The sequence below is a fragment of the Bos javanicus genome, chromosome 1 (genome assembly GCF_032452875.1).
Source record: "Bos javanicus breed banteng chromosome 1, ARS-OSU_banteng_1.0, whole genome shotgun sequence".
Lineage (NCBI taxonomy): Eukaryota > Metazoa > Chordata > Mammalia > Artiodactyla > Bovidae > Bos > Bos javanicus.
In genome coordinates this window covers 153,062,456-153,089,555 of record NC_083868.1, presented here as the reverse complement: position 1 = coordinate 153,089,555, position 27,100 = coordinate 153,062,456, and the positions used below count along the sequence as shown (strand labels likewise).

The 27,100-nt window shown below is 49.7% G+C and overlaps 1 protein-coding gene across 3 annotated transcripts in view; it reads right to left on the bottom strand.

The window, feature by feature from the left end:
• Positions 1-7,262: 7,262 nt before the first annotated feature.
• Positions 7,263-27,100, bottom strand: part of GALNT15 (polypeptide N-acetylgalactosaminyltransferase 15) — a 46,788-nt gene continuing 26,950 nt past the window's right edge. For all 3 annotated transcript variants that reach the window (XM_061425160.1, XM_061425174.1, XM_061425168.1), the window contains 7 exons: positions 26,389-26,556; positions 20,853-20,970; positions 17,008-17,202; positions 16,130-16,261; positions 15,675-15,779; positions 11,445-11,588; positions 7,263-9,495 (listed from right to left, as the gene is read on the bottom strand). In XM_061425160.1, coding sequence (XP_061281144.1) covers positions 9,349-9,495; positions 11,445-11,588; positions 15,675-15,779; positions 16,130-16,261; positions 17,008-17,202; positions 20,853-20,970; positions 26,389-26,556 — 1,009 coding nt within the window. In that variant the 3' untranslated portion in view covers positions 7,263-9,348. The remainder of the gene's footprint in view (positions 9,496-11,444; positions 11,589-15,674; positions 15,780-16,129; positions 16,262-17,007; positions 17,203-20,852; positions 20,971-26,388; positions 26,557-27,100) is intronic.

The following is a 27,100-nucleotide window of genomic DNA, read 5'->3' as shown; positions in this document are numbered from 1 at the left end:
AAAACAAGACCTCTCCACAGCAGGTCAGCGTGCTCAGCGGCACCTCTCTCCGGGTGGTCAGAGTGATGGGGACATCTGTTCCTTGTGCTTGGTGAAGGCTCGCTGGACAGGCCGGGTCAGCGACCTGCAGAGCAGAGATGGGGTCGGGCGCTTTGAGCTGTCTGTGTGGGGGGAGGAGGCGTCCCCAGGCTGTTTATCAGGAGCCAGCCTTGGGCATGTGGGCACCAACTGTCAAAGGGCATGACAGGCTGGCAGCTTTGCATGCAGATTGCACCAGGCAAGAGGTACCCCTGGATCTGGCCTTGCAACACACTCCACGGGCCGTGTTGGCTCAGGAGCACAAGGAGGGAGGCTGATTGGCCTCGTGCAGCCTGGCCAAGAGCCCTGCTATTGGGAGGGCCTGACTCCAGCTTGTGTGCTGAAGTCTGGCTGAATGGGCTGCCAAGGATCAGAGTTTATGTAAACACACAGAGGCCATGGTTCTTGCCCCACGCAGGAGCTCATATCTGATCGTCCTCACTTCCCAGTTGCAAGGGAATCGTGCTGGGGGGGAGGCAGGGAGCGTGTGTGTTGCCCTTTGTGAGTGTCTTCACCACCATAACCTAGAAACACGTCGGATTTCATCGGTTCCTGCAGTTGAATCCCATTGGCTTGGCTGAGATGCTGAGAGGTACTCTGCTCCTTAGCACCCCTCCCTTCCTTGTTGATGCTGCCTGTGGTCTCATTTAGGAAGCTCACCCTGCCTGACCTGTCAACAGGGAAGGCGCGGGGCATCTGTGCGTCCAAGGAAAGGCAGCTGACAGCTACAGTGTCAATGTTTTATATTTTGATTTAAATAAAATGAGTCATTTGTTTATTTCTATTTCATTCTAAAAAGGATTGGAGTCTGTTTACAATTAGATCCTGTTTTTTGCCCTCTTGTGTTTTCTTTCCTTTTTGGTTATTTATAATGTAAAAACACCCTATTTTTAAACTTTCCACCTTTAGTCACAGTTTCTTTGGGAACAGTTTTCTGTTTTTAAAGGATCTATCATTTGTCTCCTTCTGCAGCTGGAAAGAGGAGGTAAACAAGGCCTGTGAGCCACATCGGCCCCACCACCTGTTTTTGTAAATAAAGTTTTATTGGAACACAGGGACGCGCATCTGTCTATTATTGACCTTGCCTGCTTTTTTGCTACAAGGGCAGAGTTGTAGAGTCAGGGAAGAGACCATGTGGCTACAAAGCCAAAAATATATACTATCTAGCCCTCTGGAGGAAAAGAATAAATACTAAATATAATTTAAAACTTTAAGTTATAATTTTAAAATGCCATCTGGCCCAAGTGCATTTATCCTGATCGGCACTGTGCGGTGATGTGAGGCTAGAATTGGTGTCTGTTCTTCTCTGTACCAGTGTCGCCCTGATTCCCAAGGCCCAGCCTTTCTGGATCTGTCTGGCCTGCAGAGGCTGCTCTTTCTGGGCTCTGTCCCAGATAGGGGCTCAGCCCAGTTCCGTGGTTTCCATCCTCCAGCACAGGACATGGTCAGTGTGGAAGGCTTGACTGAAAGTTTGGGGTGATAGAAATAAAGTTTTAGACTGAGGACTAGACACAATTCTGAAAGTCCCTCTGGTAACCTTCCTGCCCCCACTAGGAATATGTTTTTGACCATCTTGCTCTTTAGATGTTCGTGATATTGTTTGACCCTTCTCTTCCACTTTCTTCTGGAGAGCTATCGTGCTCTCTACTTCTAACTTACAGGTGATACCTGATATCTTCTAATAGCTGGTATGTACCAGTTACTGAAAAATAACTGGAATATGAGAGGGAAATTTTCTGTGTTGCAGAGGAACTTTGCTTCCCTAGTCTTCAGGTTTCCACAAGGAGGGGCATCAATTAGAGGAACATGAGTGGCCTCTCTCTGCTTCTCACTCATTAGTCCTCAAGGAGGAAGGACCTCTAATACTTTAGATGAGCTTGGGATAAGGACTGACCACATGCCTCTTCCTCAGTCTCTTTCCCTGGGGACACAGCTTCCTGGAAGCCCATATGCTGGTCTTGCAGTTTGGTGAGATAATTTCAGTCCAAGGGAGTAGGAGTATTTGGCGCGTGGGGTGGGAGTACTATAAATAAGCAAAGAATGGAATTTGATGAGCAAACTGACTCTTGTAGGCAGAAACTGTTAGTGGACAGGCCATACATTCTAGGGTGGATTTCCCTATTAGGAGACAAGGAGATAAGGATTTGAAGGCAAGCGATTTGTCTGGAAGGTGAGCTTAGGAAGCACCTGTGGGGCTGTGAGGAAAGGATTGCAGCCAATCAAGCCATTTACCATTTGGGTGCTCAGAGCTTCAGCCCACAGTAAACTCTGGGAAATGGTGTAGAATCTGCACCTCAGAGCTGTCCTGCTGGAGAGGTGGGGCAGCTGAGGTATTTATACTCCAACTCTTGTCAGTCACGGATTGAGGATTGCTCCTGGTGGGCGGGGGCGGGGGTGACTTCCTAGGCACATCTGGCCTTCCCCACATCAGAAAGCAACCTTTTTATCTTTGAGGAAAATCCACAGGCAAAGGAGGCGGTGCTAGTGGTAAAGAAAAGTGAAGTCGCTCAGTCGTGTCTGACTCTTTGTGACCCTGTGGACTGTAGCCCAACCAGGCTCCTCCGTCCATGGGGTTCTCCAGGCAAGAATACTGGAGTGGGTTGCCATTTCCTTCTCCAGGGGATCTTCCCGACCCAGGGATTGAACCTGGGTCTCCCGCATTGCAGGCAGATGCTTTAACCTCTGAGCCACTAGGGAAGCCCTGGTGGTGAAAAACCCACCTGCCAATGCAGGAGACATAAGAGATGCTGGTTCAATCCCTGGGTTGGGAAGATCCCCTGGAGGAGGAAATGGCAACTCACTGCAGTATTCTTGCTGGAAAAATACCATGAACAGAGGATCTTGGTGGGTTACAGTTCATAGGGTTGCAAAGACCTGGACATGGCGGAAGTGACTGAGCACTCACAGGCAAAACCCCTGAGGCCGCTCCTCACTCCCTGAGGCTGAAAGGCTCGAGGGAGGTGGGTGGGGCCAGAACACTCTATCACTATCACAGGCTGGTGTGGAAGGGTGAGTTTGGCATCTCTTTCTTAGTTAACTGTGTTTTAACTTTACTGTGGGACTTAGGATTGAGAGAATCTAATTTGGGGCTTTCTCAGGATTTGTTTTCCAATCATAGAATCTCATGGTTGGCTGTTAGTTACGGCTGTTTTCCAAGGTCTCAGGTCCCGGATCATCTCCAAAAGACTCCTATGGCTCAGTGGTAAAGAATCCACCTGCCAATGCAGGAGACACAGGAGACGCAAGTTCGATCCCTGGGTTGGGAAGATCCCCTGGCAGAGGGCATGGCAACCCCCTCCAGTATTCTTGCCTGGAGAATCCCATGGACAGAGGAGCCTGGCGGGCTACGGTCCACAGGGAGGCACAGAGTTGGACACGACTGAGCTCACACGCACATACAGAGGCTCACCATAGATCCTGTCTGTGGGCTGCCTGCCTTCCAGGGCCCCGGCTGCCTCCTTGAGACAGGGCCCTCCCCCAGCACCTCCGGCAGCAGCTCTAGCAGCCTGGCGTCCTCTGTCCACAGACAATGGTATTTCTGCACCTTCACACTGTCGGCTCTCCCAGGAGAGATGAGGCTGAGAACTGCTGAAAAGCTGAGCGATAAACTGGTTTGTCCAGTGCTCATAGATTCTTTGGAGAAGGCAATGGCATCCCACTCCAGTACTCTTTCCTGGAAAATCCCATGGACGGAGGAGTGTGGTAGGCTACAGTCCATGGGGTTGCAAAGAGTCGGACGGGACTGAGTGATGTCACTTTCACTTTCATAGATTGTTACCTTGTCTCTTATGTCTCTTCCAGAGAGACTAATCTCTTAGTAGAAAATTATTGGTGAATAATTAGGTCAATTATTGACCCAATTAGGTCAAGTCTCCTCCTGCCACCAATCGGGGGTGGACTCCTGTAGAGGCAGCAGGTGGCTCCCAGTGTGGCCGTGTGGCTAGACTTGGGGAATGTGCCGGGTGGGCGATCCAACAGCTGCCCGCCTCCCCCTTAACAGACACTTCTCCACCCTCTGAACAGGGTCACTGGTGCATCTGTACTAGTCATGGCTTGAAAAACAGCTTTTCAGGCTCTTCTGGGCCTTAAGTGAAGCATTAAGCATTGCCACCCTTGGCCAGTTCCTAAAGGAGAAGGGTCAACAGTGCCATCAAGAAGGTCGCCCAGTGAAGTAAAGGTGCCCCACCCGCTGGTCACATTTTACTGTAAAGTTACAAGGCTTTCATAAGTCCAAGCTGCAGTTGAATTGGCCCTGTCATCTTCATTTAGCATTTGTCAAGGGTTCTGGAATATCACCTGACTCTGAGTTAGCTGTATGGTTCAGAAATTTTTAACTCCTCTATGGTTTTTCCTGTGGTCATGTATGGATGTGAGAGTTGGACTGTGAAGAAGGCTGAGCGCCAAAGAATTGATGCCTTTGAAGTGTGGTGTTGGAAAAGACTCTTGAGAGTCCCTTGGACTGCAAGGACATCCAACCAGTCCATTCTGAAGGAGATCAGCCCTGGGATCTCTTTGGAGGGAATGATGCTGAAGCTGAAACTCCAGTACTTTGGCCACCTCATGTGAAGAGTTGACTCATTGGAAAAGACTCTGATGCTGGGAGGGATTGGGGGCAGGAGGAGAAGGGGACGGCAGAGGATGAGATGGCTGGATGGCATCACTGACTTGATGGACGTGAGTCTGAGTGAACTCTGGGAGTTGGTGATGGACAGGGAGGCCTGGCATGCTGCGATTCATGGGGTCGAGAAGAGTCCGACACGACTGAGTGACTGAACTGAACTGAACTGAAGGGCAGAAAACGAAGAGGAACTTTAGAGCCTCTTGATGAGGGTGAAAGAGGGGAGTGAAAAAGCTGGCTTGAAAGTCAACAATAAAAAAAGCTAGGATCGTGGCTTCCAGTCCCATCACTTTACGGCAAATGGAAGGGGTAAAGGTGGAACCGGTGTCAGATTTTATTTTTTTGGCTCCAGAATCACTGCAAACGGTGAGTGCAGCCATGAAATTAAAAGATACTTGCTCCTTGGAAAAAGAACTATGACAAGCCTAGACAGCGTATTAAGAAGCAGAGACATTACTTTCCCAACAAGATCTGTATAGTCAAAGCTATGGTTTTCCTAGTAATCATGTACAGATATGAGGGATGGACCATAAAGAAGGCTGAGCACCAAAGAATTGATGCTTTTGAACTGTGTTGCTGGAGAAGACTCTTGAGAGTCCCTTGGACTGCAAGGAGATCCAATCAGTCCATCCTAAAGGAGATCAGTCTTGGATATTCATTGGAAGGACTGATGCTGAAGTGAAACTCCAATACTTTGGCCACCTGATGTGAAGAGCTGACTCATTTGAAAAGAGCCTGATGCTGGGAAAGATTGAGGGCAGGAGGAGAAGGGGATGACAGAGGATGAAATGGTTGGATTGCACACTGATCTGATGGACATGAGTTTGAGCAAGCTCTGGGAGATAGTGGAGGACAGAGGGGCCTGGCGTGCTGCAGTCCATGAGGTTGCAAAGAGTTGGACACAATTTAGCAACTGAACAACAACAATTTTCAAACATTACGCTGATCTCTTCGGGCTGAGCTTGTAAACTATCACTGGGAGTCAAGGAACCACGTGGACTCTGTTCTTAACCCAAAAGAATCAGGTGACCTGCTTTGATTCATGAGAGCAAAGTATATTGGTATAACATAGAGACTTTGGTGATGAGAAAATATCAACATCCCAGACCTGTGCAAAGAACTACCACATCAGCAAAGATCCTCACAATATTAAAGCCATGCTAAGGACACACTTCCCTATTTAAACAGCACATTTCACAGAAGAGGAGGTTGAAACTGCAGAAACATTGAAATAAAGTGAAGTGAAGTCGCTCAGTTGTGTCCGACTTTTTGCAACCCTACGGACTGCAGCCCTCCAGGCTCCTCCATCCATAGGATTTTCCAGGCAAGAGTATTGGAGTGGGTTGCCATTTCCTCCTCCAGGGGATCTTCCCGACCCAGGGATGGAACCTGGGTCTTCCACGTTGTAGGCAGATGCTTTACCATCTGAGCCACCAGGAGATTGCAGAAACATTGGAGACTGGAAATAGGGGTCTAGAATCCTGGAAATATCACCTCCTTGGTTATTGTGCTCAACATAATTATTGAAAATATGCCCAAATCCAGGTGTTTGAAGAATCAGGGCAGGACTTGTAGGCGCTTTGGGCTTTGGCCCAACAAGCGGCATTTCTAACAGAGCCTTTACAGAACAAGCATAAACAGCGTCCACAATCTGTAGGGCTGTGCCCATCAAGCCGCCCACGGCAGTGTCCAGATTTAGTGACTGGTCCCAGGTCGTTTGGTGCCCAACTGGCTTTTTCATGGCCTCTCAGTGCAAAGCGGAAGGCTCCACTTGAGGTGGGCACGATAACGTGACCTCCAATGATGTCAAATTCTGGCACAGTGACTGACACACCATCAGCTCGGGCCTGGGGGACTTTCTGATGTTCGTGGGAGTTGCGATTCTAAATTGGCCAGTGGGATTAATGCATTGAGACCAAAGAGGAAATAGATCAGGGCCCCTCTAGGGATGACATCTGCTTTCATTGTGAAATAGCACAAAGAGTGTTTGATTCTAACATTGTTGGCTGAGAACTCTCTGTCCCCACAGCGGGACAGCCTCAGGATATTAGGAGAATTTGTGTTGAATATAAACAAGTCTGAAAGAAGAAGATGGTGGTTGAATCTCTTCTTTCCATGGGATGATGAATCTATCTAGATCATTGCTTACTAATGATGGTGAATTCAGTCTTAAAACCCAAACAATAAAGTCTTACAAAATTCAGATGGACGAGTGAAACTCTTGGGAATCAAATCTTCTGACTGCCAGATTTCTCTACTTTTAAATTGATCGCTGTAGATAAAATCAGAACTGAGTCCATAGAGGAGAGGATTTGAATACTATTACCCTATGATGAGGAGAAGGTTGAATTTCTTTGAGAATTAAGTGGAGGCATCTGTTTTGTTTAAATTAAGGGTCTTTAAGTACCAGCCAGGGACTGAGTTGACAGCCATTTCTGTAATAAAGTAATAAATCATGGGGATGTTTAAGGAAGCAAGAAACACCACATTCTTACTTTGTTCAACCAATTAAGCAATAAGCCATCTGGGTCCTTTTGTAAATTACTGTCAAGCACAACTTATACAATTCAATTCAGCCTTTCATTTAATTATATTAATTTATTCCAGCAACTTTAAATACCAAACAATGCCAATACCAATGTTCATTTTTAAAATAGAAGTCTAGTCTAGCTTTTATTTTTTAATGATTAACACCCTTCCCAAGGTTGTCATGTGAGAATTTTTAGCTCTGTCTCGGCCTCAGGATATTAGGAGAATTTGTGTTGAACATAAACAAGTCTGAAAGAAGAAGATGGTGGCTGAATCTCTTCTTTCCATGGGATGATGAATCTGTCTAGATCAGTGCTATCCCACAGGCCTGTTTTCATGATGGAATGAAATGGAGAGCTATTGGATGGAGAGCTATTATCTGTGCTCTCCAACATAGTGGCTCTTGAGTCCTTGAAATGTGGCCAGTACTACTGAGGAACTGAGCCTAAATTTTCTTTAATTTTAATGAATTTATGTTTAGATAGCCACATGTGGCCAGTGGCTGTTTGTCCAAGTCTAGAGTATATTCTGAGGAAGGAAAAATACAGCGTGCCATTAACCTCAACAGGTGGAGAAGAGATGCGCAGTATGACGGATATTTTTTGGAAGCCCTCACTTCCTGCTCAGTGTTTGTTATCTGAAACACACTGCATCCCGAGACAGCCCAGAGGAGACCAGCATCTTTGAGGGGAGATTCATATGCTGACCGTGTGAAGAGGGAACTCCATCTGGAAGAGAAATGGGCACCACCTCTTAATCACAGAACCAACCCCACTCAACAACCCTTAAGTCCCATCTAGGTGGGCCAAGTCACAGCAAGAGAGACATCTGGCTTTCACCAGCATGGACTCTGCCCTGAGGAAGATGTGTTCTTCCTATGGCTGAATGTTCAGACGTGGGCCTCTTTGCGGGTAACCAGACATTTCCTGGGGGTTCAGACCCAGCCCTTTCAACCTCATGGACATCAACACCCCACTCTAGTTCCTCTCAAAGGAATTTTGACTCAGATGCTGGCAGTTCCCTCCCAGGGAGATTTGCCTCTTTGCAAAAGTTGCTTGTTCTGATCCAGTCAACGCAAACTTGGTAACAGGACATCAGGAGTTTCTCAACTGTACACACTTCCTTTTAGTGGGAGTGTTCAGTCTAAGCTGACCCAACACCAATGACTACAGAGAAGCGTATTGCATGAGAATCTGATTATAGTTAATCAAGCTAGAGAACAGTGAGGGCAAAGGTGAATGGAGGTAGAAAGTCCCAAGAAAATTCTCATTAACATGAAAACATCTTACTCCAGGTCTACTGACTCTCTGCAGTTGCTAGGCTGAGCTGAAAAGTGGGTAAAAGTCTCTGTAATCCTGTTTTCTCTGAGTAGCTTGCTTCCTTCATCTGAGCTATGGTTCAACCAATGAACATGAAATTTGTCTTCATAAACTTATTCTCAAGTTTTTGGATGTCAGAACTTTGTACCTTCTTCACACTTTAATTTTTATGGTTGTCAACACCGGACAGTCCAGGGTAAGGCAGTTTAGAATAAACTGATCAGTAGGAATCTTGCGTCCTGAAGGTGTTGCCAGGCCTCTGTCCTCTGTTGCTGCTGTTTAGTCGCTCAGTCGTGTCCAGCTCTTTACGACCTCATGGACTCCAGCCTGCCAGGCTCCCCTGTCCATGGAATTTTCCAGGCAAGAATACTGGAGTGGGTTGCTACTTCCTTCTCCAGGGGATCTTCCCAACCCAGGGATGGAACCTACTTCTTCTGCATTGGCAGGTGGATCCTTTACTACTGAGCCACCAGAGAAGCCCCTTCTTCTTAGTCAGAGATAAAAGGAATTGTACAGTGCTCAGTGGGGGGAAAAAACAAGAATCTTCTGTACCATGCCATGATCATCTACCAGTGATGAAGACAAGGAGACAGTGGGTCCATATTTTTTGTCTAAAAGAGACAGTGGCCTGTGAAATAAGGGGCGGGAAGAAAAGACTTTCCGTATTCACGCATGGAGCTTGCGTTTCTGCTCTCGCCACCGCACACACGTAAACGGCCCGCTTCATGGACGGCACGTGCCGCTGCAGTTCCCCTGGGCTGGGCTGCGACGGCCACACTTCTGTGTTCCTTCAGAGGGTGGCCTTCACCGTTCATCCACGGTGCTGACGCTGTCAAATCGCCACAGCTGGCTGGCTTTTCCGTCACACTCACGCAAGTACAGATCTTTATTGTTTTCCTGCACCACAGCTTCCATGCATTTCCCAGAGAGAATGTGAACAATCATTCCATTCTGAAAGGAGAGAAGAAAAGGAAATATATATATATAAACAAAACTAGTCAGACCCTCACAATCAGTCAGCAAAGAAAGAAATGCCTAAAATTTGTGCTAGTCATTAAGAGAACGATAAAAGGGTTGTCCGCTGGCCTGATAGGGAATTGGAGTATTTTGGCTACTATGTAATATAATTTATGTAGCCCTAAGTTTCCCAGGTGGCTCAGAGGTAAAGAATCCACCTGCCAAGCAGCAGACACAGGTTGGATCCCTGGGTCAGGAAGATCTCCTGGAGAAGGACATGGCAACCCACTCCAGTGTCCTTGCCTGGGAAATCCCATGGACGGAGGAGCCTGGTGAGCTAGGGTCCGTGGGGTTGCAAAAGAGTCAGACACAACTTCGCAACTAAACGACAACAATATGTAAGATAAAACTTCCCACCTTAACCATTTTTAAGTGTAAAATGTATTCGTGTTAAGTATGTTCACATTGTGATGAGACAGATCTCCAGGACTTTTTCTTCTTTCAAAACGGAAACTCAATACCCATTGAATGAGAACTTCCCTTTCCCTGCTTCCCCTCGGGCCAGGTAACTACCGTTCTATTTTCCGTTTGTATGAATCTGACTTCTCTATGCACCTCATATTAAGTGTGCTCATATAGTATTTGCCTTTTTGTGACTGGCTTATTTCACTTAGAATAATGTCTTCAAGTTTCACCCATGTTGAAGCAAATGACAGGATTTCCTTCTTCCTTAAGATGGAATAATATTCCATTGTATGCATGTAGCGTATTTTGTTCATTTATTCATCAATCACTGGACTCTTGGGTTGCTTCCGCCTCTTGACTATTGTGAATAGTGTTGCTATGAACAGTACCTCATTTCTTTTTATGGCTGGATGAGAATACTTTTTTAAAGTCTTACTTTCTAATGCCTGAAAGATGCTGGGTATATCTTAGTCACTAATCTTTTACACATTATGCTTAAATGCAGTTTCTAAATCTATCTTATCCAGAGGCCTTGCTTAGAATGATCCTTTATGATCATTCATAAAGGGCCTTAACTTGGTTTCCACGAATTCTCTGAGCACGTGTGGCCCCCTGAGCCCTGGGCTCACCTGTCGCCAGAGCCCCAAGAGCTTTGTTCTCAATATTTCTTGTGAGTTCAGCTTAAGTCTTAGACTATATGATTTTCCTCTTTCACAGCCTGCTTTAAGAGCGCTGATGCATGGAGTTCTGATTAGTTATTTAACCTCCACTATTTCTAAGCAAAAGGTGAAGATAAGACATTTTAAAAAGATGTGTGTATTAATTTGTTTTTTCATGTCCTTACACCCTAGCTCACGTCAGAAGGGATTTGAGGTGAAGGAAAAACAATGTAGACAGTTGTTAATACTGTCTCCTTCCAACCCTTAAAGTGCTCACTCTGCCTAAATACTTAGACTCCTCCTAGTTCCTCTTTATTGGATGCTGACCTCTAGAAAGGAGCTAGAGCCTCTCTCTGGGGTAACGGGAATTCAAGTCTTACGAAAATGATGAAACGCTCAGCACGAAATTAGCAAAGGAAGAAAGTACAATCTACGCCATCATCTATTTGGTTGTGGAACAGGAGGTGGGCCTTTCCTCTGCTCCTAAAAGCACACCACCCACGGGGTTTGACAGTGTCTGTAACACGCCCCACAGTCCTACTCGAGGCCTAAAGCGGATAAACTTTAAAGCTAGGGGGTCTCCACTTTTCCAGTGCATGAAGACTGAGCAACGCAGAGACCTGGGAAATTAGCACCCTTCTGGATGCTGGCGGATAACTCGGCTGCAAGGTTGGCTTCACCGCCCTCCGAGGCCTTAGTGCCAAGCCACTAAGTTCAGCCCCAGGGACACAGGCTTGTGCGGTAATACTTGACCTCTCGGAAGAGGCAGACACGTGCCCGCCAGCGGCCCCGTGAGCTCCTCCTGGGTGGGTCACTCACCTCCTGGTGGTCCCAGTGCTGCTGGTGGATGGCAGGGCCCCCCTCGGTGCAGTTCTGGAGAATCACCTGCTCTCGCCTGACGTCAAAGCACAGGTGCCCTGGGCCGCCGTAGCGGATGGTGCTCCGGCCCGTGTGCTCCAGGCGCTGGGACAGGGGAATGGCCGTTAGCACCACTAGAAGGAGACCCTGTCCAAAGCTGGATAAGGGAAGGAGAGCTCACCGCAACAGGGCCGAGGTCTGGGGGCAAGCTTCAGATTCCGATGGAGTCAACAAGGCTCTGTCTCATAGTCAGGTTCACAGATACCAAGCTGGACTAGCCCTGACCTCTGACACCACCTCACTCCAGTTACCGTGACACTCACATTTATACATTCTGACAGTCTTCTCCCTTATTCTATTTACCGCAACATAGGCGAAGCCATCAGGCTTCCCTCATAGCTTAGCTGGTAAAGAATCCACCTGCAATGCAGGAGATCCCAGTTCAATTCCCAGGTTGGGAAGATCCGCTGGAGAAGGGATAGGCTACCTACTCCAGTATTCTTGGGCTTCCCAGTTGGCTCAGCTGGTAAAGAATCCGCCTCCAATGTGGGAGACCTGGGTTCAATGCCTGGGCTGGGGAGATCCCCTGGAGAAGGGAAAGGCTACCCGCTCCAGTCTTCTGGCCTGGAGAAGTCCATGGACTGCATAGTCCACGGGGTCGCAAAGAACCAGACAGGACTGAGCGACCCTCACTTTCCTTTCACTTCCAGGTGAAGCCATGCAGGATGCCCTGTGTTTTGTGAGGGTCCCTGGAGATTTCTCTTTGCTATAAACTTAGTTCCTTATACATAAAAGAGTGTGTTTCTTCTTATTCTTAATACAGCATATGGTGGTTTCAGCTTAGCAAGTTCACAGTTTTTCTTGATACAGAAGCCGTTGCTAATCCCCACCTTCCCACCAAGAATCTTGGTGGTGGTTTAGTCACTAAGTTGGGTCTGATTCTTGCGACCCCGGGGACTGGGAACCTACCAGGATCCTCTGTCCATGGGATTCTCCAGGCAAGAATACTGGAGTGGGTTGCCATGTCCTTCTCCAGGGGACTCTTCCCAGGAATGCGAACCCAGGACTCCTGCACTGCAGGCAGATTCTTTACTGACTGAGCTACAAGGGAAGCCCAAGAATCTTAACTCCCAAACCTAACATTCCTCTTGCATGAGGGAGACCATTATCCCTACTTGCAGATGAGGAAACCAAGACCCAGAGAGGTTAAGAAGCCTGCCTGACGTCACACAGCCAGAAGGTGAGGTGCGTCCACGGTCATAAAGCCTCCTCACCTACCGCTCTCTCTCTGTCCTCTGGGCCAGGAGTGCCCATTGGTGATTCTAGAACACTGGTAGACAGTAAAACCAGAAGGGGACAAAGGGATCCTGATTGCCTGCTTCCCAACAAGTCCTGCAGGCCCAAGGCCTTCGCCTGGGGTCCCAGAGCCTCGCTGATCCTGCCTGCAGGGCTGAACCCTTGAAAGCATTTTCTTGCTTTGGCCCCAGGCTCTCGGGGGCTTATCTGACTCAGTATCTCCAGGAACTCACACTTTATTGTTCGCTTTTAATATAGGCCTTTGGGGTAGAAGAGCTTAATGCAACAGCCCCATCACAGGCTCAAAGCAGAAAGACTTGGGGGTGGGCTAGACTTTTTAGGTTATTATCCAAGCTGTGAAAAGAAGTGAACCCCCCCCCCCCAACCCTCGGCCAAAGTCACAGGGGCGTCCCATTACCTGGGCAGGTATTTGTGTGATGGGAATTTGAAGAGAAGAAATGCCCTCCCACAGAAGCCCTTCCTGATAAGCCAGGAGCCCACATGATGCTGGAAGCACCCTCTGCCTCTAACCTCCCCCTCACTCGGCGAGGATCTCCTAGTCCGTCCCGCCAGCCGCGTGCGCCCACCTGCAGGACCTCAGGTCAAGGAGACCCTCCCCCTGTGGGAGAGTGCCTGCCCCCAGTCGTGTTCATCGTCCCTCTTTGGCCGCCCCTCAGGTCATAAGCTGGAGAAGGAAATGGCAGCCCACCCCAGTATTCTTGCCTAGAGAATCCCACGGACAGAGGAGTCTGGTGGGCTCTGTCCGGGGTCACAGAGTCGGACACGACTGAAGTGACTTAGCAGCCACAGCAGCAGCAGCAGCGGGTCATAAGCTTCTGTTGTCCTGGGGCGGCCAGCCCTTCCGGCTACCCCGGGGTCCAGCCTCGCTGCGGAGGGAGCCCCCAGGAATCCATGGACAGACGGTCTCCAGTGCACCCGCCCCAGGAGAGCTGTTCCCCTCCCTTCCCCAGGGGCATTTCCACCCTCTGCCTCCCTTCTGACTGTGGAGTGCAAGTCCTTTTCCCTGAGGAAGGAGTTTCACAGACCACATGCTGAGTGCTGAATGAAGCTGCTCCTCGGAGACCTGCAGCCAGCTGGGTGACCTCTCCTCCAGCAAGTGGGGCGGGGGCGCTGAGGCCACGAGGCTGTCTGCCCAAATCCAGCCCTTTCTCCCACCACACACACACACACACACACACACACGGCTGTTGTGTTGCCCTAAGAGCCCCCTCTGGCCTGGAAGTCTTGGCCCCCAGAGGTCCGTATTAAATGCCTGAAAGACGAAGCGTATCTACTCGGGCAGGACTCAGCGCCAGCAGCTCGGAATCTCAGGAACAGTCACAGTCACAGGGCTGAGGGACCGCTGTAAACAGGGGGCGCTTTCTGGGGTCTCCTCGCTCCCTTGGGGCTTCTGTGCCCACAGACCCTGCTTGGTCACCCGCTGTCCCCGTCTCTGGTTCTAGTTGGCTAATGGTCTTGAACTGGTTTCAAAAAGGTGCCCTCGTGGGAATTTGCCTGCACATAAGTTTTCTTTGATCTCCGATTATAGATTTTTAATTTAAATGATGAACTTTTCCATTTTGTAAATAAGTTCATTTGCATCATCTTTTAGATTCCATACATAAGAGATATCTTAAGATATTTGTCTTTCTCTGACTTACTTCAGTTAGCATGTTTACAAACCAGGAACAGACCCACATTCAGAGAAGACAAACTTATGCTTACCAAAAGGAAAAAGGTGGGGGAACAGATAAATTAGGAGTTTGGGATTAGCAGACACGAACTACTATATATAAAATAGATAAACAGCAAGGCCCTCCCTACTGTATAGCACAGGGATCTATATTCAATATCCTGTAATAAGCTACAACAGGAAAGAATCCGAAAAAGAATATAAATATGTATATATGTAGAACTGAATCACTTTGCTATACACCAGAAGCTAAGACAACATTGTAGATCAACTACACTCCAATAATGGAGAAGGCAATGGCACCCCACTCCAGTACTCTTGCCTGGAAAATCCCATGGACGGAGGCGCCTGGTAGGCTGCAGTCCATGGGGTCGCCAAGAGTCGGACTTGACTGAGCGACTTCACTTTCACTTTTCACTTTCATACACTGGAGAAGGAAATGGCAACCCACTCCAGTGTTCTTGCCTGGAGAATCCCAGGGACGGGGGAGCCTGGTGGGCTGCTGTCTATGGGGTCGCACAGAGTCGGACACGACTGAAGCGTCTTAGCAGCAGTAGCAGCAGCACACTCCAATAAAAAGAAAAAAAGGAAATCCCTAGCAGGGCAGAGGTGGGGATTCCACGCTTCCCCTGTAGGGGGCATGGGTTTGATCCTTAGTTGGGGAAGTAAGATCCTGCACACTGTGAGGCTTGGCCAGTAAGTAAACATTTTTTTTTTTTTAAATGGGAGTCTTTTTCATGAATTCTGGATTTCCAGTGTCTTTTATGTTTTTGGATGATCTCGTAATACTGGATCCACTTCCACACAAGACAAGAGACATGCATGTGGCAGGGGCAGGCGCTCCTCAGTGAGAACAGCCTCTGCCCACCTCCCTGTGCCCACCGCCCCTTACCCACCGCGATTCTGGAGACACCTGCCTTGGTCGCCCCTGGGCTAGCCGCCCTCCAAGTCTCTGTTTCCTTTTCTGTCAGCCGAACGCACTGGCTAAACAGCCCAACCCTTTCCCTTGAGCTCAGAGGCTCGCCTTCTCTGACGGCTCCACATCTGGGCTAGGGGCTGGGGACAGGTTGGGGGGCGGGTCACAAAAGTGGGGGACCAGGCATAGTGAAGGACGCGGGACCCGGGAAAGGAGAGGCCCCCAGAGGAAGAGAGGGGCACCCCGGCAAAGACCCCCTGGGGGTCTGGGCGCGCTGGCCACCCACCTGCTGCGGCTCACCGTCCCTGCAGGGGGCCAGCATCATGGCACAGCCTGGGGCCGCCTCCTGCCCCGCGCAGTCTGCGCAGAAGCCCAGTCCAGTGTTGTGGAGCTGTAAGCAGACACACGGGGGTGAATCCCACCCTCCGCGCAAAGACGCCCTCTGTCAGCAGCGTTCCCCTCCTTCCCTCTCCGCAGTGACCCTCAAGGCCCACGTCGGGGCCACAGAAGCGAGGGAGGTCAAGCTCAAGCCAGCGATCCTAAGGGCCGGGCCTCCTGAAGGACGTGGACGCACCCCAGGGTGAGGGGCCCTGTGGTGGGTTGCAGCACAGCCCAGCCATTCCTCAGGGAGGCCCCGCTGGGCCGGGCCTGGGCGCCCGGGGTTGGGGGAGAGCCAGGCCCTGGCTGGGGAAGCCACTCAGCCCGTTTCCTCCTCTGCCCTTTGTCTTTCTCATGCCTTGCCTTTCCGGAGAACCTGGGCCTGCGTTCCAGTGGATACAGCTCGGGGTAGACGTTGGCCAGAAACCAGTGGAAGGTCCGGCAGCCCAACCTCCTCTGCAGCTGCTGGCGCTCTGTGCAGTCCGGCTTCTCAGCCTGGGGAGGGGGGAGACACAGGCGGCAGCACGGAGAAAGCGGCTTTACATCAGAGCTCACGTAGGGGAGGGACGGGGTCTGGGAGGGAGCTGAGGGGGGCGGACAGCGCGCGTGACCGTGGGCTGCGTCCCGCGCCAAGCAGTGTTCATGTGTCCTGCCAGCAGAACTGTGCTGAGTGGTCGTGGGCCAGTTGAAAATGCCCTGTTTGTGGACATTTAATCAAATGTTTGAAGGGTTTGTTTTTCTGGGCCTTTGAGGGGAGGTCCTTTACGTTTAGGCTTCTATTTATTTCACGTCTTGGGGTAATTGCATAGCCCTGAACACTTTCCCTGGGATGAAAGGGCCCTCGGGGGCCCATCTCAACAATTACTCCCCACCCAGTTTTTCCTCTGGGCCCAGGATGAACGGTCGCAGCCTTAGATGTGATAACAGACTGTCCCATGATGACAGACCCCGTCCCACAGACATCCGGGGATTCGAGGCTACAGACATCCGGGGATTCGAGCTGTGAGCACATCCCCCTCCCACTGCTCCCCCCACCCCCCGCCCCGCCCAGACGCTGGGAGAGACAGAGGACAACCCCGCTGGGAGAGGGAACTCCTTGAGAGGGCCCCCATGGAAGTACCAGCTGGAAGCTTCTATTTGCCCTTCAAGGCGGAGGGGAGGTGCTTCTGGCCCAGCCTCCAGCTGCGGAGGGGGCCCTGGGTGGGCACAGAAGCCTCTGCTGGGCTCCCCCCCCCCGTTACCTTGCTCAGGGACAAGGCCTCTGGACTCTGTTTGTAGAAGGTTTCTTTGAAGGAGTCCAGCCAGGTCTCAGCGATGCGGACCTTGTTCTGCAGGGCGGCCTCCCGCTCAAGCTGGGAGTGGGCATCTTCATTTTGGTAGAGGTGCCCCACCCGGGAGCAGGGCAGGATTTCCACGGAGCCCCCACAGAGCCAGGTCTGCCAGGAAAGGAGAAAACACACATCTCTGTGCTCCTCTCCAGGAACGTGGGACGCGAGGGACCCTGGGAGGAGCTGGCAAAATGCCTGGGGCATCACGAGTGCACAGTGACGCTACTTCTCAGGGTGGAACAGTTTCCTGATCTGAGAGTTCTGGGCAAGGGGGAGGGATAGGTGGGGAGAACCAGGGCGGTGATCCCAGGCCAGGACCTGTGGGTTGAGGGGTCACACCCTGGCAACAACGGGAGATAGTGGAAACAGTGGCAGACTTCATTTCTGGGGGGGCTCCAAAATCACTGAAGTCAAGTGGGCCTTAGAAAGCATCACTACGAACAAAGCTAGTGGAGGTGATGGAATTCCAGTTGAGCTATTCCAAATCCTGAAAGATGATGCTGTGAAAGTGCTACACTCAATATGCCAGCAAATTTGGAAAACTCAGCAGTGGCCACAGGACTGGAAAAGGTCAGTTTTCATTCCAATCCCAAAGAAAGGCAATGCCAAAGAATGCTCAAACTACCGCACAATTGCACTCATCTCACACGCTAGTAAAGTAATGCTCAAAATTCTCCAAGCCAGGCTTCAGCAATATGTGAACCGTGAATTTCCTGATGTTCAAGCTGGTTTTCGAAAAGGCAGAGGAACCAGAGATCAAATTGCCAACATCCACTGGATCATGGAAAAAGCAAGAGAGTTCCAGAAAAACATCTATTTCTGCTTTATTGACTATGCCAAAGCCTTTGACTGTGTGCATCACAATAAACTGTGGAAAATTCTGAAAGAGATGGGAATACCAGACCACCTGATCTGCCTCTTGAGAAATTTGTATGCAGGTCAGGAAGCAACAGTTAGAACTGGACATGGAACAACAGACTGGTTCCAAATAGGAAAAGGAGTACGTCAAGGCTGTATATTGTCACCCTGTTTATTTAACTTATATGCAGAGTACATCATGAGAAACGCTGGACTGGAAGAAGCACAAGCTGGAATCAAGATTGCTGGGAGAAATATCAATAACCTCAGATATACAGATGACACTACCCTTACGGCAGAAAGTGAAGAGGAACTAAAAAGCCTCTTGATGAAAGTGAAAGTGGAGAGTGAAAAGGTTGGCTTAAAGCTCAATGTTCAGAAAACGAAGATCATGGCATCCGGTCCCATCACTTCATGGGAAATAGATGGGGAAACAGTGGAAACAGTGTCAGACTTTATTTTTCTGGGTTCCCAAATCACTGCATATGGTGACTGCAGCCATGAAATTAAAAGACGCTTACTCCTTGGAAGGAAAGTTATGACCAACCTGGATAGCATATTGAAAAGCAGAGACATTACTTTGCCAACCAAGGTCCGTCTAGTCAAGGCTATGGTTTTTCCTGTGGTCATGTATGGATGTGAGAGTTGGACTGTGAAGAAGGCTGAGCGCCAAAGAATTGATGCTTTTGAACTGTGGTGTTGGAGAAAAGACTCTTGAGAGTCCCTTGGACTGCAAGGAGATCCAACCAGTCCATTCTGAAGGACATCAGCCCTGGGATTTCTTTGGAAGGAATGATGCTAAAGCTGAAACTCCAATACTTTGGCCACCTTATGCGAAGGGTTGACTCATTGGAAAAGACTCTGATGCTGGGAGGGATTGGGGGCAGGAGGAGAAGGGGACGACAGAGGATGAGATGGCTGGATGGCATCACTGACTCGATGGATGTGAGTCTGAGTGAACTCTGGGAGTTGGTGATGGACAGGGAGGCCTGGCATGCTGGGATTCATGGGGTCGCAAAGAGTCGGACACGACTGAGCGACTGATCTGATCTGAAAATCACTGCAGATGGTGACTGCAGCCATGAAATTAAAAGACGCTTACTCCTTGGAAGGAAAGTTATGACCAATCTAGACAGCATATTAAAAAGCAGAGACATTACTTTGACAACAAAGTCTGTCTAGTCAAGCCTATGGTTTTTCCAGTGGTCATGAATGGATGTTAGAGTTGGACCATAAAGAAAGCTGAGCGCCGAAGAATTGATGCTTTTGAACTGTGGTGTTGGAGAAGACTCTTCAGAGTCCCTTGGACTGCAAAGAGATCCAACCAGTCCATCCTAAAGGAAATCAACCCTGAGTGTTCATTGGAGGGACTGATGCTGAAGCTGAAACTCCAATACTTTGGTCACCTGATGCAAAGAGCTGACTCATTGGAAAAGACCCTGATGCTGGGAAAGATTGAAGGCAGGAGGAAAAGGGGATGACAGAGGATGAGATGATTGGATGGCATCACCAACTCAATGGACATGAGTTTGAGTAAGCTCTGGGAGTTGGTGATGGACAGGGAGGCCTGGTATGCTGCACTCCATGGGGTCGAAGAGAGTCGGACACGACTGAGCCACTGAACTGAACCCCTGCAACTGCCTGAATGTCCCTGCCCTGCTCCTGAAACATATGCCCAGATTCAGCACTTAGAGCATGCGTCCGTGCTGTTAACACCTGGACTCTCCCAAGGCTGCTTCCTGGGGAGAAAGAGTACCCCTAGTGGCCAGGGAATCTCTAAAAGTTTGTGAAGTCTCCTGCTGCAAAGTTACCAGAAGCCATTCCTGTGGAGATCAAAGCAAGCTTTCCTCAGTCTTTCCTACTTCTGGGAGTTTCCCTGCTCTCCACTCACTCCTACTCCCAAGTGCCTGGAGTTCATCTGACAGGAAGTCTCTTATTCCCTACTTGGCAATCAAGAGGAAAGCAAAAACCTGCCTAGGATAGGCAGAACCAAAAGGCACCAAGCAGGCAAACCACGGGCTTTCCAAACTGTGTGCCAAGGCACCCCAGGGTGCCAGAGCAAACCCAGACAGCTGAGTGGGCTGTTTCCAACGTTCGGGAGAAACGCAATGACACCTGTTGGATGTTCTGCAAACTGATTTCAGTCTCAGATTGCTGTACTTTCAATGCTCTGTGTCTTCGCTGGGTTGGGTTTTCAGGGGTTGCTGTGGTGAAAAACCAGGCTAAAAATCAATGAGGAAATGAGGGTGGAGGGTCTGATCTGATCCAAGGCTTGAGAAATTGTGTGGTGCACAGTGGGGCTATGCTGTTTGGACAAATACTTATTAATTTATTAAGTTGTTTAGTCACTAAGTCGTGTCTGAATCTTGCGACCCCATGGACAAAGGAGCCTGACAGGCTGTAGTCCATGGGATTCTCCAGGCAAGAATACTGAAGTGGGTGGCCATTTCCTTCTCCAGGGGATCTTCCGAACCCAGGAATCAAACCTGGGTCTCCTGCATTGTAGGCGAATTCTTTACCAACTGAGCTACAAGGGAAGTCCCATTACGTTGTTCGGATCAAACTAAGCACACAGAACTGTGTGGTATTTGCTTCGGCCAGTGGGCATGGTGAAAACTCTCCAGGTGCTAAGGCTGCTGGCCTCGGAGGACGTCTAGGAAGTTCTGCGTCAGGCGGAGATGACTGAAGACATGCTTTTTCCTATGAGCGGGCTCAACAAGTGGGTTCAGGAGGGAAACTGTGATGAAGTCAAGAGAGAGGACAGAGGAGGAGAAAGCAGGGTGGGACACCCCCCTGATGATGACTCTGTGTTTGTCTGAAGCAGCATCCTTGACCTCCAAGCTGTGACCCTACACATGGCTCCAGAGAACCTCCGGGGCCTCGCGTGGCCCAGGACATACCTTAAGAGACAGCTCGAGGTTTCCACCTCCCTGCAGTGACAGGAGAGGGTCGTACGCTCCGGTGTTTTGGAAGTAATGTCGGTCCACGGCCACCACCCCGCCAGGCACCACGGGGCTTCTGGGAAGAGAAGGTGGGAACAGACAGCAGTTCAGAACCCGGAGTGCCTGGGGGTGGGGACAGCAGGTGGGGATGCTCCAGGGGCCCAGAGAATGGACTCGGGGCTCAGTCAGACCTCAAGGCTTTTAGTTTCGAGACTGGAGCCAAGTGAGCATGTCACAAGTCCCGGGGTTTCATGAAAGGAGAGCTCCGGCCGCCTGGACATTTTATACCGCATCCTGGGACTCTGCTTCTTCAGGAAGGGCCCCCTCTCTGGTGAGGTCTTTGGGAAGAAGACTTTGGTTAAAATAAGATGCCCTGAGGGCAGCAGCACCAGGCCTGGACCAAAGCGGCCAGCGGGCCTCTTCCTGCGCTCACTCTTGACCTCACACTCTTATCTGCTTCACGATCACGCACCCCCTAAGACGAATTCCACAGGGACTCTGGAATAGATAGGTCCCCAGCCGCTCTGGGGGAAATACACGTGCCTTAAAAACACAGAAAGCTGGAATCCCTGAGTGAGGGAATTAGGATGACAGCAACATCCTTTAGAAGAGCTTACCTGAGGAGGACAGAGCCAGAGCCTTCGGAATCAGAATCTCTTCATTCAAAAGAGCACACATTTCACTATGGCCAAACTCTGGGTATGCCTCAGGAGTGGATGACTCAGAGTTCAGATTTTTTTAATTACCAAGACAATAGTTTTACATGAACAAAACTACTGACATTTGGGCTATTAAAAACATGAAGTTATACCACACTAAAAACCAGTAGTGTAGTTATTTCCAGTTTTACCACTTACAATTTGTAAGATCTTGGATGAGATAGATGACCACTCTGGGCTCAATTTCATCACCTCTAACTGGGGACAATAACAGTGCTTCATAATAAGAGTTTTGGGGGACTAAAAGAAATGTCACGTGAAGTACATTTGCTTGCCAAAACCCAAAGATCTCTGAAACTCAAGTGCTTCCTCATGATGCCTTTGGCAGCAAGCCCTGTCCTGAACTGACATGGGTATCTGTATAGCCTTTATGTACCTGGCAATGACAGATTGTATTTAAAACTTGTCTGTAAAATACAGCAGAGTGGAGCCACGAAAAGCACTGTGGCAGGAGGCTGGCCTCCAAGTTTAACCTTGGATCTACCGCTTAACAACTTCATGCAACTGGGCAACCTCTGGAGGCTTCATGTCTAATTTAATCTCTGTGTACCTCCATTTTCACATGTGGGAAATGGGACTAATAATAGTAATTAGTAACAGTAACTGCTGCACAGAATTATGTGCGTGCTAAGTCACTCCAGTCGTGTCGGACTCTGCGTGACCCTGTGGACTGAAGCCCACCAGGCTCCTCTGTCCATGGGATTCTCCAGGCAAGAAAATGAGTAGGTTGCCATGCCCTCCTCCAGGGGATCTTCATGACCCAGGGATCCAACCTGTGTCTCTTGCGTCTCCTGCATTGGCAGGCAGGTTCTTACCCCTGAGCCAGCTGATATGTATAATATGTTTATAGCATTAACTAAGCACATGTTCAATAAATATCACTTAATACTATCATTTGCAAATGTACAGATGATGATATCCTTTCTGGAATTTTCTTGGCATCTGTATATAATCAGTACCCAACATCATCCTAATTCCTCTTTCATGCTCTCTCACAAGACTGATGAGAGAAGCCATGAAGTCAGAGTATCCAGGGTGGGGAAGACACAGTTAAAAATGTATTAATGTGTGTGAAAAGCGATCTGGGCCCTGCACAGGGAGCCTGAGGCCTCCACAGGGGCCGGGTAGCAGCTGGGTCTCAGGGAAGGAGCAGCCGCCCTGGGCAAAGGTGACTGGATTCTCCTTGGCTGGAACAGGAGAGGCGCCGACTTTGGCCAATGGTAGGTCAAACTGGGTGGGTCAAAGTGACTACAGTGACCTTGGGCATCAGAGAGACCCTGAGGCCTAAAAGAAGATTCCAGAGAGGACTGGTGCCTGGAGTCAAGGAGCCTTTGCCTCAGGTTGGGCAAAGGTCGTCTGAGAAGTCTGTTCTCTTGAATGGAATCCCTTGGCTTTGGCTGGAGCAGAATAAATTTCTCCCTCAGGCAGGCCCCTCTCTTAACTTTCTGTGGACCCACCTATCCAGCACTCCTCATAATGCTGAGATCTACCATCCTCCCGCACCATAACTCAGAGAGGTCCAGAAACTTCTCTTTCGATTTTTTGGGTTCACAGCCCTCAGGAGAGTGTCTGGCATGAAACAGGGGCTTAGAGGCACTGACAGGCCAGTAATGAAGTCAGATAGAGTTAGCTCCCTGTGCTTTCAGGATGCACACCTATGACGGAAGGAGGTAAAACATGGCTGGTTCTGCACCCCACCCCTTACACCTGCATCTCAGCACCATGACCCTTCCCCACTTGTCCCTCCCAAATTAACCTGTCAAAGCCCTAACCCGCAGTGTATTGTATTTGGAGATAGGGCCTCCGAAGAAGTAATTAAGGCTAAATGAGGTCCAGCAACAGGAGAAAATAAATCTCATATTGGTGAAGCCGCCCAACCTGTGGTTTTTTGTTACGACCGCTGAGCTGACTACAACGTGGCCCCAAAACCAAGAACAAAGACAGCAGACTCTGAGTTTTCAAGTCTAACAGCAAGCCTGCAGTCTAGGCCTAAGGTGAGGGCTCATCCTCACAGAGCCAGGATTTTCTATGCCCAAACTAGATAAGATCCTCTGGCCCGGGGAGAGAAGATAGAGCCTGTGGGGAGACTGAGACACAGAGATTCAGGTAGATCCCCAGAAAGGTCTCGTATCCACCGTGACACCTTCAGGGCAATTCCTGGAGGAGGAGGATCCCTTGCTTGTTGTTTGGAGATGAGACAGTAGAGGGTACATAGCCCACTTCTCAGCTGGCTGTGCTGGGAGTTCAGGACCCCCCTGATGGCCCTTGGCCCTAGGAGATAGGGTCTAGGTGGTACCCGGGGAGGCAGGTGGTAGATGCAGTGCCTTAGAGGCTCCTGGACCATCAGCATGCCAGTGTGGGCCGGAAGAAGATGTGGGACTTCGGCAGAAGCCATGTGGAGGGTGCAGGCCAGCGGGACCCCCGAGCCAGCCCCCCTCTGCGGCCACGGCCAGTGAAAGCGCACGTGTATGGTGAATCTGACACAGGACTGCCAGAGCCTGAAGTGGAGCCCTTCCTTCCCACCAACATCCCCCATGGAAGCCAAGAGCCCAAAGTCCACCCCAGAGGGATGGGAGGGTGGACACGCCTGGATGACAAATTCAGTGACGAGAGGACTAAGCTATCACTGAACCTAATTTGTCCAGAAGTTTTCTGCCGTTAGGAAACAGGGATCAAGAGGAAAATTACCTAAGTTCAGTTAGTAGAAAATAAAAAAATATTTCTTACGTATCTTGGTGGCTGAGGTCAGCTGTTAGAGTCATACGCTCTCGGGCAGACACGTGGAAGCCCTGTTTGTGACTAACACCTCACTTTATGTCCATAGACTAGGCACATGGAAACAGCTTAGGTGACTGCTTGGTGCTGGGCAGGTCAGCGGCGCCAGAATCCTTCTTCCTTGGGCTCTGTCTACAATGTGACATCAACCCCACTGCGACTTAGGGCCACATCTCCCTCCTGGGAAGCTGGGTGGCCTGTGGTTGTGGAGGAAGTGACCCCGGGTGACCTCTGAGACTTGCTTATAAAAGGGGGTACATACTCTGAAACATCACGGTAAATGGGAGAAGCCAGACACAAAAGGTCACCTACGTGTGAGTCCCTTGGTATTAAATATCCAGAATTGATAAATCCATGGAGACGGACAGTGGATTGGGGATTGCTAGTGGCTGAAGAATGGGGACAATGGGAGACGCAAGTAAGGGACTTGCCTTTAGTAAAGGGAGATGTTTTCAAACTGTGAAGACGCAATGTTTGCTCAGCACTGAGAATATACTGCGTTGTTCACTTAGAAACGGTTCATTTTACATTATATGAATTTCACCTCAGTACGTTATTTTTTTTAATTGGGTAGGAGATTACAGCTTGCTTTGCCTGGCTCTTCTGGGACCCTTGCTGTCTGAACCCAGGGCCAGGGTGTAGGAAGCCCCAGGGACCCGCCTGCAGGGATCTCATGGAGAGAACAGGGAAGAAGCTCCCACTGGGTCCCAGAGATGGCCACCATCAGACTCTGGGGAATCCTGACCCGAGCTGTTGAGTCATTTCCAGCCGGTCTAGTCTGGTTCTGCTGAGGCCCTGGACACCACGGAGCAAACAGCCAACACCAGAGCTGCCTTCAGAATTCACAACCCAGAGTCCAGGCTCCTGATAAAAGCTCTTCCACACCCTTAAGTCTGGACGGTTTGTTACACAGCAGAAGCTCTCTAGAACATCGACTAGATGTTAAACATAACGTATCCTATGTTAAACATAGGATATTTGTCTGAAAGTCAAACACGGGAGAAGCAAACCACAGAGCTTCTGGTGTCTTAGCATTTACCCAGCTGAATTCTTCCCTTTTACCAAGAAAGCATCTGAGGCCTGGGAAACTCCAGAGTTTCCTGGTGAGATGGAGCTGGATTGAGACCCCAAATATCATGCTTCTGCTTTCTACTTTCAGGGTCTGGAAACTTCGCCGGACTCCACTCGTGAAGCAATGTGAGGATAATAATACTCATCCCTGAGGGCCTGAGAGTCTCTGTGTGCTTCTCATGTATTAGCTCATTCAGACCTCCCAGCCCCCAGAAGGTAAGTATCATTGTGATCCCCCGCTTATTTATTATGTAACTTGCTAGGATGCTCCAACAGAGAAGGCAATGGCACCCCACTCCAGTACTCTCGCCTGGAGAATCCCATGGACGGAGGAGCCTGGTGGGCTGCAGTCCATGGGGTCGCTAAGAGTCGGACACAACTGAGCGACTTCACTTTCACTTTTCACTTTCATGCACTGGAGAAGGAAATGGCAACCCACTCCAGTGTTGTTGCCTGGAGAATCCCAGGGACAGAGGAGCCTAGTGGGCTGCCGTCTATGGGGTCGCACAGAATCGGACACGACTGAAGTGACTTAGCGGCAGCAGCAGCAGGCAGCTCCAATATTGACACTCCAATACTGGGCCACCTGATGCAAAGAAGTGACTCACTGGAAAAGACCCTGATGCTGGGAAAGATTGAAGGCAGGAGGAGAAGGGGGCAACAGAGGATGAGATGGCTGGATGGCATCACCAACTCAATTGACATGAGTCTGAGTAAGCTCTGGGACTTGGTGATGGACAGGGAGGCCTGGTGTGCTGCAGTCCATGGGGTTGCAGAGAATCAGGCACGACTGAGCCACTGGACTGAACTGAACCTGCTAGGAGAGGAGGAGAGCCCGGGTTGGCCCAGGCCACCCTATGCCGAGGCCGCCCGCTGCTGAGCCCGCGTGGGGGAGGCAGTGGTGAAGCCGGCTGGGGAAGGAGCCTCACCTGATGGGACTGACAGGGGAGGCGAGGGCCCTCCTCTCATGCTCCGGCAAAGGCTCCCAGTGGAAATCCAGCTTCCAGTCCAATACTCCTCGCTGCTGGTCCGCGGAGGGGTAATACTGCAAAGTCTTCCAGTCAATCACGTCTAGGACTGGAGACACCACCCTGCTCCTGGAAGGAACCGTGAGGTCAGAGAAGGGATACACACCCCCATTTGCTGGGGGGGCAGAAACATAATTTAGACACCAGCCCCCAATACGGCAACCACCAGTCACGCAGCTAGCTACTGGGCTCCTAAAAATATCGGGTGTCTGAACCGAGATGTGGTGTAAGTGTGAAACATGCACTGCATTGAGAAGACTTAGTATGAAAAATGGTGTGCCCATCTCAGTAATTATCGTATTGATCGCGTGTGGGAATGATAATATTCTGGATGTATTGGGTTTACTAAAATATTTTGTTGAAATTAATATCATGTGTCTCTTTATTTTGCAATGGGACTACTAGAAATATTTAACTTATACCTGTGGTTCCTATTCTATTTCTACTGAACAGAACTGTTCTAGAAAATACATTTTTCCACAGGGAGTTGGGGGCCCATTTCATTAAAGAATATTCCTGCGCCCTTCTTTAAAAATCTCTCTGTCCAATAAAAAATACAAACACACACACACACACACACACACACACACACACCCTCTCTGGACAAAACTGA